At 39.2% G+C, this 15682-nt stretch overlaps 1 protein-coding gene across 1 annotated transcript in view; it reads right to left on the bottom strand.

Moving 5' to 3' along the window:
• Window positions 1-10004: 10004 nt before the first annotated feature.
• Window positions 10005-15682, bottom strand: part of LOC109911118 (ER membrane protein complex subunit 3) — a 29684-nt gene continuing 24006 nt past the window's right edge. Inside the window, exon 7 of the mRNA XM_048606324.1 lies at window positions 10005-15632. Coding sequence (XP_048462281.1) covers window positions 15504-15632 — 129 coding nt within the window. The 3' untranslated portion in view covers window positions 10005-15503. The remainder of the gene's footprint in view (window positions 15633-15682) is intronic.

The following is a 15682-nucleotide window of genomic DNA, read 5'->3' as shown; positions in this document are numbered from 1 at the left end:
CCAGCTGCAGTGAAGGGAGTGGTGATGTAGTTCTAAGTCAGAATGGTATTGGAGGCTCAGGGCTTGCAAGTGGTGCTGCTCCCATGCTTCTGCTGCCCTATTTGTCCATTTTGGACTTCACAGGAAGCTGCTGTCATAAGTGGCTTGGTGTGCGATTTGTAAATGTTACACACTGCTGCCACTGTGCATTTGCAGGTGGAGAGATTGAATGTTTAAGATAGTGGGATTAACAACTCCTTCTCCTTAAGTTTGACAGACAACGTATCAAAGGTTATACGCCCCTTCTAAACATATTTTTCCCTTGTTTGATAATTTAAATAGATCTTGCAGTTTTCAAGAGTTCCAGGAAAAGGATCCTTTTTAATACATGCACCTATCTTTTTGTGTCTGCTGCTGACATCAACTCCTGTGAAATTTTCAGCACCATATAGTTTGTTTCTAGCCTTCTTTGTAATCTGTGACTATAATCATACTATTCTGAGTAAAAACAGTTTACAATTTATATTGACATAAATATCCTGAGATGCTATTTTATAAGTGCACAAGGTGCCAGTGCTACAGAAATAATTGGGAAGGTGGGCTGCCTGGAACAAGCAAATGCCCTGTTAAAAATAAAGATTTTAAGGAGCTTGAGTTCGTGGAAGGCAAATGATTTTAAAAGAGAGCTCCAAAGGGAGTAGCGCAATACCTGGAAGATGAGCATATAGGTCATAGGTCATATTGTTGACCTGATGCAAAGGAAGCTTGATCATGAGAAATTTCCAAGGACCTCTTGTGACTCCAGTTATGACTGATGAACACATTGAGTGAGTCGCATATCTTATTTGGTTGCATCCATATATAGTTTTGTTGAACACAGACACATGCTGCTGTGTAACTGTGAGGTTTAATGTGTTATGTGGGCAACATAACTTTGTGTACTAACCAGGCCTCCTCTGTGGGCAGTACAGGCATGATATGGCTCTCAGTTTTTCAACAGGCCTTTTTACCACTTCTGTTTGCTGATAACAGGAAGTATTATCATTTTCAGTTTACTGTTTGCAGCACTCATGAATTTTTTCAACCTTCCTCTTCCCTGTAGTTATTGAGCCTAGCAAGTTAAATTTGGACCTTGTCCACGTGCGAGATAGCATAAGTTAGATATATGCTGTGTGAGAACCTCACGGACAAAGATGAAAACTATAATTAACTGCCCCAGCTGCTTCACTTCCTTCTCCCAAGTCTACTTCCAAACTTTTCATAGTCATAGAATCCCTACAGCGTGGAAGCAGGCCATTTGGCCCATCAAGTCCTCACTGACTCTCTGAAGAGCATCCCACCCCCTCCACCCTATCCCTGTAACGCTGCATTTCCCATGGCTAATCCACTGAGGCTGCACATCCCTGGATGCTATGGGCAATTTAGTGTAGCCAATCCACCTAACTTGCACAACTTTGGACTGTGGGAGGAAACCAGAGCACCCGGAGGAAACCCACACAGAGGGCGGAAGAATGTGCAAATTCTACACAGACAGTTGTCCACGGGTGGAATCAATCCCGAGTCCGAGTCCCCATATCCTGGAGTTTTTATCATTTTCCCCTATTACTCATGTCCTATCTAAATACACTAAAGGCTGAGACAGCACCTTCCAAATGCACGAAATTACCATTTAGAAGGACAAGGACAGCAGATACACAGGAACATTATTACCTGCAACTTTCCTTCCAAGTCACTCACAATCATTGCTTGGATATATATTGCTTTTCCTTTAGTGTCACTTGATAAAAAGCCACAACTCCCTCCCCAACAGCATAATGAGTGTACCACTCCAAATTGACTGAAATGGTTCAAGAAGGCAGCTCACCTTCGAGGGCAGTGATGGAGCAATAAATGCCAGGCATAGCCAGCACCTCCTATTTCCCATGAATGAATTTAAAAAAAGGTTCTGACAAGGCAGATTGGAGTACCAACTTGCTACACACTTATTCCAGTCTGAAAACAAACAGGTTAGCACAATAGATATTGAAGTGCTTATAGCATACTTTTAAGACATAACCCGTGTACAGCTGAAATTTAGTAGGGTTATTTCTTAGTAATATGAACAATCCAAAATTTAAATATTGCAGCATGAGAGAATTAATAAACAGTAATGCAGTTAGCTGTGAAAAGCCTTACTTGGGGAGGCACGGTGGCTCAGTGGTTAGCATTACTGCCCTCACAGCGCCAGGGACCCAGGTTCATTCCCACCCTCGGACGACTGTCTGTGTGGAGTTTGCACATTCTCCCCGTGTCTGCGTGGGTTTCCTTCAAGTGCTCCGGTTTCCTCCCACAGTCCAAAGATCTGCAGGCTAGGTGGATTGGCCATGCTAAGTTGCTCGTAGTGTTCAGGGATGTGGAGATTAGGTGGGTTATAGTTGGGGGTGGGGGGGGGGGGGGGCGGTGTGGACTTGTTGGGCCAAAGGGCCTGTTTCCACACTGTAGGGATTCTATGTGGATTCTATATACAGTGGGTACCAACAATCCTTTGCTTTGTGGCTTCAGTAGGCAGTAGTCAAGGGATAGTTCAGTCTATGGATATGGGTTAGGCCACTCAGTACTGAAATGAGCAGAAAATCTCACAGAGTGGTGAGCCTTTCGAATTCTCTGCCACTGAAAGCGGTTGAGGCCAAAACATTGAAGGTTTTGCAGAAGGTGTTAAACATAGTTCTTCAGGCTAAAAGGATCAAAGGGTGCAGGGAGAAAGAGGAAACATAGTACTAAGTTACCTCATAAGCCTTTGCAGTATTTAGTAAAAATTATATTGAACAGCAGAGCAGGCTCAAAGAGCTAAATATTTCTGCTCGTATTTCTCCCCCAATGTTGTAGCTTTAGAACGGTGCTTCCCAAACATTTGATTTGATTTGATTTTTTTGTTGTCATGTGCACTCAAGTACAATGGAATGTGTATAATGTCGTCACATAAAATGCCAGCTTAGGTGCAAGTACCTAGTTGCAGAAGCTTAAGAGCAAGGTAGAAAGAAGGAACAAAGTTAAAAGTTAAACATTGCAGTAATTATAGTATAGTGACACCTTCTTAGTTTTAGGTAGAAAGAAATAAAGCTAAAAGTTCACATACCACCATCTTTCTTAAGTGCTTAGCCATGTTGGGATCACACTTTCTAGGAATCCCCTCAAGACCAGATGTCCACGCCGGGCCAAAAGACTGCCACATACTGCTGAAAGACCACCATAAGCAGGCCGAGAGACCGCCACGCCAGGCCCAGAGACTGCCATGCCGGTCCAAACGTCTGCCCCACCAGGCCAGGAAGCCACTACACCAGACTGGGAGGCTGCTTAATTTTGAGGCTTAAAAATTGTTGCAACCCTCTGAGATCAGTGCCTGTTGGAACAGGAGTGCAGCTGTTATAACCCTGTCAGACTCCCACAGCAACCAGCATAGCCTCGGAATGCATGACTCCAAAATTTCAGCTCACGACCCCCATTTTGGAAAGTCCTGCTTTGCAGGTAATGGCAAGCCTGTCACGAAAGGTGGAGAAGAAGTTAGGAAAGTAAATGACAGCAGTTAGGGAAATGCGAATGGAGCCTTTAGGCCAAAGGGGCTTTTGCTGAGGCTGAGAGTTGGGACTGCCTTCAGCCAATGTTGGGATTGGGGACCACTTTTAGCTGAAGCTTGGAGTTCTACCTGCTGGGGGAAGAGCAGGGAAATGGAAGCTGCAAGACTATTTGGGAAGTGAGAAGGAGGCTACAAGGTATATGCTGGTTGGGGTCATGGATTATACAGGGAAGAAAGAGACTGCAAATGGTTTAGGCGATGTGGGAGTGCAGAGGCTCAGGAAAGAGGCTGCAGGGAGTAAAAAAGTTGTTAATAACTTATGTCCTTTTGCCTTTTCTGGGCCCCATCATTGATTAAATACCAAAGAGACCTTGGAGTGTAGGTTTATCGTTCCTTGGAAGTGGAGTCGCAGGTAGATAGGATAGTGAAGAAGGCATTTGGTATGCTTGCCTTTATTGGTCAGCGCATTAAGTATAGGAGTTGGAGGTCATGTTGAGGCTGTACAGAACATTGGTTAGGTCACTTTTGGAATACCGTGTGCAATTCTGATCTCCCTGCTATAGGAAGGATGTTATGAAACTTGAAAGGGTTCAGAAAAGATTTACGAGGATGTTGCCAGGGCTGGATAAATTGAGTTATAGGGAGAGGCTGAATAGGCTGGGCTACTTGCCCTAGAGCGTCGGAGGCTGGGGTGTGACATTATAAAGGTTTGTAAAATCATGAGGGGCACGGATAGGGTAAATAGACAAGGTCTTTATCCCCAGTGTGGGGGAGTCAAAACTTAGAGGGCATAAGTTTAAAGTGAGATGGGAAAGATTTAAGCGCAACTTTTTCATGTGGAGGGTGGTGCATGAATGGGATGAGCTGCCAGAGGAAGTGGAGGAGGCATCTTGTGGGTATATGAATAGGAAGGGTTTAGAGGGATATGGGCCAAATGCTGGCAACTGGGGCTATATTTATATAGGATATCTGGTCGGCATTAGGAATTGGAACAAAGGGTCTGTTTCTGTGCTGTATATCTTGTGCTATATGGAATGGGCAATCTGCTAAACTATACATATAATCTGGGAATTGGGGTAATAGCATTTCCCACTGTATGAAGGCTCATAATATACTATTATTTGGGAACTTAGCTTTTAAATTGTGGGAAAAATAGATTTTAGTTTACATACAAAGGAATGAATTAGGAGCAGGAGTGGATCTTTTGTCCCTTCAAGCCTGCTTTGCCATTCAAGGATGCCTGACCCGTTATTGTTCCTAGTTCCACATTTTCATTTGTCCCCAATAGCTTTTGCTTTCCTTGCTAAGTAATAATCTATCTGCCTAACAATTACTTAAATACCGTCCCCTCCACTGTTTTCCAAGGTAGACAATTCCAAAGTCGCATAGCCCTCTAGAAGAAAATAAATTCTCATCTGTCCTGAAAGGGCCAGCCCTAATTTTAAAACAGTGCTTATAGTTCTGGGGTCACCCACAGAGAACTTTTTCACATCCATTTTGTCACAGCCCTTCAAATTTCAGTCAGATCAAAACAAGCCCAGTCTGATTACAGTCCAACCTCCCAAAACCTGCTTATTCCTTGTTTCAATCCAGTAAACCACCTTTGAAACTCTTCCAATGCATTTACATCCATTCTTAAATAAGGAGACACCTTTCAGTTCTTCTTCAGACTCATTCTTTCAAAAAAAGTTAAAAGTCACTTTGAACAGTGAGTTAATGAAAAACATTGAGAGATCATATCACTTTGGATAAATGAACAGCAAGCCACCTGAAGAGATAATTGCTGGATTTTCTGCTAATTTGAGTTTCACAATCTAGGAAGAGAGAGAGAGAGAGAGAGAGAGAGACAGAAGCAAGTTCATTCAGACAGAAGCAAGTTGATTTTAGATAGAAAAGGCCTATAACAGCAGAGGAGCTGTTCATTTAACAGTTTCAAAAGAGCCAGGGCAGAAGGGGAGAAGTGGGGAAAAGTCCTAAGTTATCTAGAAGAGAACTACAGAAACAGAAGACTGTGTTGTTAGAGAGGAGGACTTCTTACAAAGAAGTTGAAGATATGACATTAAGAAACTCATGCTAAGAAGCAGGTGAGCCAAGCTAGCAGCTTGTTTAAAAGCTCTTTAGGTAGCGGCATAAACTAAAGAAAATAGAATGAAGCAGAAATTTGCTGAAATACAACAGGTAACAGCAGTGCCAGCTGAAAAAGGAGCTTTAACATGGGGAGACATAGGTGACTCTTCACTGAAGTGAGAGTATCTGTACAATTGTTGTTCGGGTAAGAGTCGACTATTTCCTTGACATTTTTAATTAGACAGTTTCAAGTAGTTCCTGTGTAGTAAATAGTTTGTATTTTGCAATAAACTTTTGACCTTTTATTACAAGTACATTGGTGAATTTCCTCAGTGACTGTGTGGTAAATAGAAACTTATAGTCTATCAAGCCAGGTTTCACTCAGGGATCGGGCATGTCAAGTATCATCATCACCTGGGATCATGATAGCACATCAAGAAATATATATATATAAAAATTCATAAACATTTATTTTGAATTTGCTGACTTAAATAAATAATGCAAATATTGCAACAAATGAATCAATCCTTAAGCATATGTAAAAACTGTTGTATAGAATATTATACATCTTGTCAGAAGCAAAAGAGGATTTCAGAATATTGCTTATGGGAAGGAGGAAAAATTAAAGAGGATGATTGTGTGTCAGACATTGAATAATTACATACAACAGGTACAGTCAATTGCATTTATAAAGCCATAAATAAAAACAAGCAAATCAGTAAAAATAAGATCAGTATGAAACGGTTTAGTGAACAATTTTAGGTTGCACTCTGTAGAATTTTAAATCAAGTGCTTAACAAGGAGGGGGGCATTCAATTATGATACTTGAGGATATTTTTATTTTCTATTTATTTATTTTATTTACTTTATTTAGTACAGATGAAAACTTTCCTATATATGTACTAAGCTACTAAATACCTTGGTCAGTTACTATAAAACTGCAGATTAGTCATGTTACAGGCAAGTGAGCTTAATTATGGAGTTTTGAAAAATATAGAATTATTTGGTCATCTTATGGATATATTTTAAGTAAATTGAATGGGCATCATCTTGAATCATGTTTTATAAAAGTTCAGAAGTGTCACAAACCAAACTTAATAGTTAAAATTTTAATTTCAAATGCAATAATTATTTTGTCCCGCGTTCAAAGCTTCCCCATGACGGGTGGATTCTGTACCAGAGTTATTAGTATTGCATGCAGCTTGATTTTGACCCTCTTCATAGAAGAATAGAACAGAATGACACAGTACAGAAGTTTTATGTGAAAGCATGTAAACTCTGTCCAAGTCCACTTCTGGATCAACACAACTAAAGTAGGAAACTCACCAAGAGTTCAGACATGGATTTTAAGCAAGATACGTTTTTATTGCATCATCATAACCAAATCTTGAAGAAAATGGTGTTGCTCAAGGTGACAGCCAACAATGCCATGGAACAAAATGCAATTATGGCCAAACAGTCCAAGGTTGAGAATAATATGGGATTGAGATTGAGGCACTGCAGATCAATACATATGATGAGCTCATACTAAGATTACTCAATTTGAATAATCATTTGGTGGCATAGAACCTGGTCCAAATTGCAGAATGACATCTAATACCTATCACACAAATGAGTGATGTGGTATATGAATTCAAGTGTTGATGTTATACCAAGTATTTGGCAGTTTCTATTGAAGATTGTTTAGATCAAACAGCATAGCACTTTGGTTGTTTACAGCAAGCAAGGTGCTGACTACTCAATCAGGCTGAGCTTGCAAAACTTGTATGTGTCCAACCTTAGATGTGATTTTGCAATTGCACAACAGTTACTGGATAATCTCTGGAGCATGCAATAAATTACACTAACAACTAGTTTAGGATTGTGAGTTGGCCTTACAGTGTGGTGCACTAAAAGCTCCATATTAATACACAGGTACCTGTTTTTTGTAGATAGAAAGAATGCACACATGCCTGTTTCAATTCAATAATAGATGATATATATTCACCAGTTTATTTCTCAGGGTAATTCTGACTCAACCTGCCTGGTTAAAACTTAAAGCCTGGCAGTTAACTGACAATCAGCATTAATAGGTTCATCATTCTTCATGACAAAAGCTTTCCCAGAGTCCACTTGCTAACCAATCAAACATTCTTCTCTCAAAGTATAAATGTTGCTTCTCCCCAAATATTTTTGTGAATTGTCTTGAGTGCTTGGAAAAATGTGTCTTTTCTTCAGCTATACTGCTCACTTCATTATCTATGGCACCCTTTTGAATAAGTGAGCTTTTGCCGCATTTGAGACCATCAGCAGGAGTGGAAGAATGCTATTCATGGTTTAACTAGTGGCACAAACTCCACTTTTTCAAAATAATTTTCTCCTTTTTCTCTCGTACCCCCAAGGCTGTTAAACAATTATATCTTTACCTTCAAGTCAGAAGGTTGCAGATTAAGCATGTTATTTAGTGGTAAGGGCCTGTTTCATTTTGCTGTCCTTCGGAGATGTTCTTACAGGTAAAAGATCCTATTACATTATCTAAAGAACACCTGGAGCTGACTGTCCTGACTAATACTATCAGAAACAGATTAATTGAATAGCCATTTGGGCTGCACGGTGGCTCAGTGGTTAGCACTGCTGCCTCTCAGTGCCAGGAACCTGGGTTCGATTCTACCCTCGGGCAACTGTCAGTGTGGAGTTTGCACATTCTCCCTGTGCCTGTGTGGGTTTCCTCCCACAGTCCAAAGATGTGCAGGTTAGGTGGATTCGCCGTGCTAAATTGCCCAGTATTCAGGAATGTGTAGATTAGGTGGGTTATAGGGGGATGGCTCTGAGTTGGATGCTCAGAGTCAGCGTGGACTTGTTGGGTGAAGGGCCTGTTTCCACACTGTAGGGATTCTATGATCTCTATGCTGTTTACAGGACCTAGCTATTTAAAAAGATATCCATATGATATCAAATCTTTTTTCCTCGCCACAGTAAACATTATTGAATCTTAAATGGTGTGAAACAGATCTCTCAGAAAGCTGATGTGATTTTCAGATCAATAACAGAATATCAAGATTATTTTCACTTCATCATTAAGTTCTGAGGACAGCCACCGGACTCAAAACATCAACTCTGCTTTCTCCCCGCAGATGGTGCCACACCTGCAGAGTTTCTCCCAACAATTTAGTTTTGTTTCAGATCTCAAAAATAAAATAAAAATACTGCAGACCACCAGAATCCGGAGTGGTGGTTGTCAACTTGAGAAAAGCATTTAAGTTGTTCACAGTGGACTGTGGAGAATTTTCTCTAAAGTTCAAATGCCTAGAATATTGAATATTTCCTAATAAACACATTGGCATGATCCCTTTAACCCTGATACCTGAGAAAACACAAAGCACTAAAAAAAAACACACAATGGCATTATGTACACAAGGGACTGTCAAGGGCCTGCCTAAAAGGTAACTCATCTACTTACCTCAGCTAGCTTTCAATACATGTTGTTATATATGTGCATCCAGCATGGAGCCGGTCTCCCATAAGCATATCCACAACTTTGATTTAACAAAAGACTACACATGTAAACTAATGTTGCATAATGCAAATACTGCAATCTTTGTATCTTTTAAACTTATACCAGTCTTAATTCTGGCATCAAAATGGCTGTGAGAATAGGATCAATTTATCATTTGTCTATCCAGTTAGCTTGGGACTAGTAGGTAAAGTGGGATAATTGCCTTTATTAGCCAACACATAGGGTTTAGCAGCAGGGAGGTTATGTTGGAACTATGTAAAATGTTGGTTAGGCCACAGCTAGAGTATTGCGTGCAGTTCTGGAATCCACATTACAGGAGGGATGTGATTGCACTGGAGTGGGTGCAGAGATTTACTGGGACGTTGCCTGGGCTGAAGAATTTCAGTTATGAACAGAGATTGGATAGACTTGGGTTGTAACCTTCAAGCAAGGAGACTTGTCGGGGGGTGGGGGAAATGGGGGAATATAATTGAGATGTATAAAATTATGAGGGATATATAGATAGGGTAGACAGAGGAAGGAAACTTTCTCTTTGGTGGAGGGATCAGTGACTAGGGGCTTGGATTTAAGCTAAGGGGTTGGAGGGTGGGCGAGGGAAGAAAAATAAAATCACAGATTATCTGGAACGCACTGCCTGTAGGGGAGGTAGAGGCAGAAACCCTCATAACATTTAAGAAGTATTTACATTAGCACTGTCATGCCAAAACATACAAGGCTAAGGGCCGTGTGCTGGAAAATCAGGATTAGAATAGTTAGGTGCCTGTTTTTGACTAGCACAAATTTGATAGGCTGAAGGGCCTTTTTCTATGACAATACAAAATCTACATAACTTCTCATCTCAAGGACATCATAAATAATTGTGCTATGCTTAGTGTTCTTACTCAAAAACTTTATTAAACACATTTAAAGTAACATTTCATACAAAACTGTTTATTTTTGTCTGCAAAACAATAGATAGAATCTGAGAACAGGATTCTTAAGAGTTTTTTTTTGAGAGGGTGTATAAAATGACAGTGTAGTTGCAAGCCAGACAATGAATAAGATCAGCAGTTCATACAAAGATCAGTTACATTCAACAGATTGCACATTCAGCCATCTAGGTTTTACAGATTTTCACATCTTCCATGTTTCAGAAGGCCTTATGTAAAGCATATGTAAGCTTAACAATATATTTGCAAAGCAGAATGTTCTCTTGTCATCGTTTGAAAATCTTGCCAATTAGCTATTGTAACATCAGCTGGTGGTTTTGCACCAAAAGTGAATCTTAGACAAAAGTGGAGCGCACTTAAGTAACATGTCTGTACACAATCAAAAGCCTTCCTCAGAGTGTTGACTTTTGCTAAGGTATACCAGCTGTTCTCTAGTACACTGCTTTTGTGGCCATTCTTAATTTAGAACCTGGTCACAAAAATAGTATTCATTTGCACTTAAGCAGATTAAAAATCACCTTCTATTGTCAAAGTTTGAGGAAGCATTAGCCTGGATGAGTATAAAGTTTATAATTAACCACTGACAATGTCCATTCAGACCCTAAGAATATTCAGTTTTGATTCACTGCTCTGGATTTATCAGAGTCCATGTTCGTTGATTTTTAAAAAAAAAATTTAACCTACTTTTCTAACCAACCTGTTCATAGATGTAACTACATACCTCAGCAGTGAGTGGAGCTTGAACCTGGGCCTCTCAATCCAGGGATAGGGGCTCTACCTCTGCACCACAAGAGCATCTTGCATTGGTTATTTTTGATAAGACAATGTAATCAACAACAGGTAAAGATACAATTTATACAACTCCTCCAATTGACAAATTTCTGAGAGGATGGAAATAAATTCAACAAATAATCCGAGATGACATCACATGCACTCCCACTTCAGAAAAACTATTGAAAGTTATCTTGCAATCTCAATTATTTAAATAACATGAATCAGAAACAAAAACTTGAGAGCTTTCTTTTAGACCAACAACTAGCTATGCAAAATGTTTTTTAAAACCTTAATGTGTTTAGAAGCTCAAATAGAAACTACAGTATGGTTGCATGAATGCTCAGGGTCACTGCCACTGGAGCTCAGTCAATAACCCTGTTAGTGCAGATATTCATTCTTGCAAAAAAAAAATGGTATCGACAGAGAAATGTGTATGAATACAGAAAGTAAATTTAACCATTGATCTCAGAGGTTACAATCTTTTACCTAGTTGTTACTAAGTCATCAAGTACACTCTCAGAAATCATGCAAGGGCTTAAAAGTAGTTTCAGAGTAAAAGCAAACCACAGTCATTTTTTGGGAAGTCAAGGAGGTGCAAGATTCTAATGTTGCAAACAAGAGAGGCATTTTGTCACATGTATTTGCTGTTACTTACTCATAAAACAAAGCATATGACTCATAGTTGGACTTCACTTAATGACAACCATAAATGTATTTTTAATAATAAATAGCTAATTGAACATTAAAACTATTCAAGTGGACTTAGAACCAGTGTAAAACACTGAAAATAAAAGCAAGTTTTAACCAGTTTGAAGAGGACTCCTTTTTTCCCCTCTCCTGGAATGAAACTGGCAACAAACATTTTTACACAGTCAAAACTCACATGAAATTAAAACACTAAACTAAGACAAGACAATGAATTTCACAAGTGAACTGCAGATAACTAGATGTCATATCAGGAAACTGCTGGATTAGGATAGTGCTGAATATTTCAGAGTTTTTTTTAAACTACAGATACGAAGTTAATCATTTGATTTTGTAATCTGCTAAAACTATTAAAAACAGAGCAGCTAAAACAGGACGTAAGAGCAAAAGATGTTGGACCTAAAGCAGAGGACCAAAACTCCATGTTTCATTACTGACAGCAGCGAAAAATGAACGCAGATCAGGAAGCCAAAAACAGTCAACAAGACTTTAATGAAGCACGTGAAACTGAATTTGGAAGTACAATGCTGTCTAAGCTGTTTTCAGTTCTAATATCTTTCATTGTAGAGGAATTGTTTGTACTTGGGCTACTCTTGTTCAGCTCCTAACTGCCAGGTCAAAAGGAAAGAGAGAAAGAGAGCGAGATTGGTGGTTTGAAAAGATCAAAGAAAGCCAGAAAACATGACACTGCATCCTATGAGAAAGCAGCTACCATCCCATTTTTGACCTACCTGCTCAGAAGATGACCATGTGGTGCTTTTTGCATGCCTCCTGTTGCATCTTGTGAAATTTCCATTGGACAGGGTAGGCAAGTAGATATTGACAGTACAAAATCATTCTGATTTACAGAATAGCTGCACAAGATATACATGAGTAACTCAGCTACACCAAGACATCATTCAAATTTAGGTACGATACAAACTGAAGGAGATTTTAAATGGAACATTAATACACTACTTTGTGCATTTTGCTACCAATTGCATCAATCTCAGCATTACTCATTTATATTGTAGCAATGAACAGAACCATGGGACTTTAATTTATGATAGCCAATAAATCTGAAAATAACATGCAATTAATTTATAAAATCAAGCTGACTTTTTGAAAACAATATGGCCTACAAAGGTTGCCTAAGTGTCTCAGACTGCAGGAACATTGTCAGATGCCAATCAGGAGCTACAATGCATAATAATGCCTTGGTTCAATTGCTGGCATTTACCCAACTTAATAAAGGTATGTTGAAGCATGATTTGCATTAGTGTCAAGATCTTGACAAACTGGACGGATTATGGAAAGTAAAGGAATTCAACTCAACTTTGCTTCCACCAATTATCAAAATGTTTGTCATCATCACTTTCTAGGTTTAAAAGTAAAGAATACATACAAGAGCTAACTGCATCTCCAAGACCATAGCCAACTGGTAAAACATCTCCATCAGGAAAGCAGGGAAGGGGAGATAATATAGAAAAGTCAAATGAAAGGCTAAATGCAACATTTATTGTGGGCCATACCAAAGCAAAAATGCAAAGCTCTATTTTCCTAATAGCTTCTGCCTGAGGCATGCTAGAAATCACTCCAGGAAGCAGAAACTGATTACAAACCAAAGTTTTTAGACATACAAAAGAAAGTTGGATTCATTTAAATTTAGACAAACTTCATATTAGATTTGGAAACAATGAGAATGTCATTTTTATGATTTGGTCCAAGGTCTGAGCAGTGGGCAAACTAAAACTTGGAAAAATGGGTACGAATTTGGCATCTTAATTCAAATATATTTCCATTGCTTGGGGTTTCCCCACAAACAGAACTACCATGTTGGAAATTGCTGAATAAATTTTGAAGTCAAATATATCAACGTAACTAATTTTTTCCATTTCTCGTCGAGTTATTTTCTCACTGTTGACAAAATGTTGCTCAGTCTTCACATAAAGGCTTTGATCGTGCATACCAGTGTGCTATTGTACTGTACGATGCAACACCAATCTGCTCAAGCCCATCAACATAGTAGTCAAAAACAGAAACCCTAGGTGATTTCCCCCCTTGCAGACAAAGTAGGTGGAGACCAAGTGAAGACTTCTCATGGAGGAATTGCAAATTGCAAACTTGGAAATTAAACTTGGGACTTTGCAGATATGTACACCTTACCAATTATTTAACTATGTAGGGTTACAGAGGTTCGAAGATTGAAGAGGCATCAGCCAAATTTCTTTCCATCCAAACCAAGCAGGTATTGTGACTTCATGTGTTAGAAGAAATATACATACTAGATGAATTAACTTCAAACTGTTATTACTAAGCCAAATATTTCAAACTACTGAAACATGGGGCTGAATTATACATCAAAGAGGGTGTCCCTACCACTCAATGCGAACATGGGCATGAGCATGCCTCTGTCTGTTTCACCATGTTTTAATTTTCCAGCAATCAATGGCCATTTATAATTAGTGAGGACTTAGTCTGTGGGACGTAGTCATGCTTCAGAACTGCTGGCCAATTGGAAGCTGAAGCTCTGCACACAGGCAATGTCAGCAGGAATGATGATCACTGCTGGTGTTGCAAGTAGACAAGAAATTAGTGTTCAGGCGTGCCTGGGATCTTGCTGTAGCCAGGGAGAACGAGGGGAGGTACAGGGTGAACATAGTGAGTTAAAACTGTGTAAAGGAGCATCCAATTCGAGCGGCCAGGCAGCCTGGTAAAAGCCAACCCATATTTAACTAGGCAGGTTTTATGTTGTGTGCCAGTGTCTCTTGCTGCTAATTAAATCTGAGTGATGTGGGATGAGGGTAATTGATCAGTAGAGAGCCTCAATTGGATTGGGGCAATTGAATTACCCGATGCCTCCCTCACTGCTCGTAAAAATTGCAGCTGGATGGGGGTGTGGTTGAGCATACTGCTGATGGCGTAGTGCCCTAATTTAGAGTTCCATTTGCATCGTTTCCCACTGGGGATGGTCTCTAAAACTTAGCCCAGAACCTCAGCACGATTACATTGCTGAAGCAAAACCTGAAACAAAACTATGGCATTTTAGAATATCACAAGCATTACTTCAACATTTGAACATCAAATACAGATTTCGTTTTATGCATGATAACAGTCAATAGTCATCTAAAGGTTACCATTCTATGATGGCAGTGAGATGTGAAATTACAGGAATTAGAAAACCAAAAAGTGTACAATTAAATTGAAGGAAGTATTTAATCTATTTGATTTCACAAGTTGCCATTTCTTGGTTTAACACAATTTCCTTGCGTTTGCAGAGCCAAACTCAGCTTTGAAGAAATCTTTAGTTGATCTTTTAAAATAAAAACTGGCTATGTTAGATTAATTGGGGCTTTTTATGCCAGACACAAAATAGTTTCCAAACCACTTCAAAAAGCCAAACTTTGTATTATGTGACCTGCATTTTTAATTTTTCATTACAGCAACCAAGATATCAACGCCCAATCCAGCGAAAAAGAACTCAAATTGAGTTATTTACTCCAATTCCTATAGCATTAATAAGAGGAAAAAAAGAGAACTTGATAGCTGCCAACATACAGACACACAAAATACAGTTCATTTCTAAACTCTGAACCAATGCAGGACTAACTGAATAGAACATACTGCAACACGTTAACCTAAAGAAACACATTTATGTCCATGAGAATATTATGCTTTATACTTTTATAAACAAAAGTGAATCAAGTACATTTGGTCAGAGACACTAAGGGCTTCTAAATAATTTGCATCTTTATGGATTGAATGAGATTCAATTCCAACAAGCGTTGGAACAAACAACACAATCTATTCTTGTATAGTATCCGTACAAGACCCCGATTACACGGAACTTCTGAATTCACAGTAAAGTGTCAAATTAGTGGCTTGTGTAACTTGAAGCGGTAACAAATGTTTCTAATACTTTCAAGTGACTTTTTTAAGACTTCAGCAGAAATGTCAGTCTTATTACAAACAGAAGTTATCGTAGCAGGTGGTTATGATTGGGGCCACTGGTTAAGATGCTTCAGAACATTGATGTCTCAATCTCTTTGCTGAACATCCCTTCAAAATTTAGGTCCTTGGCCATGAGTTCCTCTTCAACCTCCTCTAAGGCCCACTGATGATCCGTGATTTCCAAAGCTTCCCATTCAGCCTAAGAATTAAAAAAAAACTTGAGGCATGTATTATTGAATATTAACTCTT

The sequence above is a fragment of the Rhincodon typus genome, chromosome 16, assembly GCF_021869965.1.
Source record: "Rhincodon typus isolate 14 chromosome 16, sRhiTyp1.1, whole genome shotgun sequence".
In the NCBI taxonomy this organism is placed as follows: Eukaryota; Metazoa; Chordata; class Chondrichthyes; order Orectolobiformes; family Rhincodontidae; genus Rhincodon; species Rhincodon typus.
The sequence above is the reverse complement of the archived record's forward strand: the minus strand, read 5'-3'. Positions and strand labels throughout refer to the sequence as shown.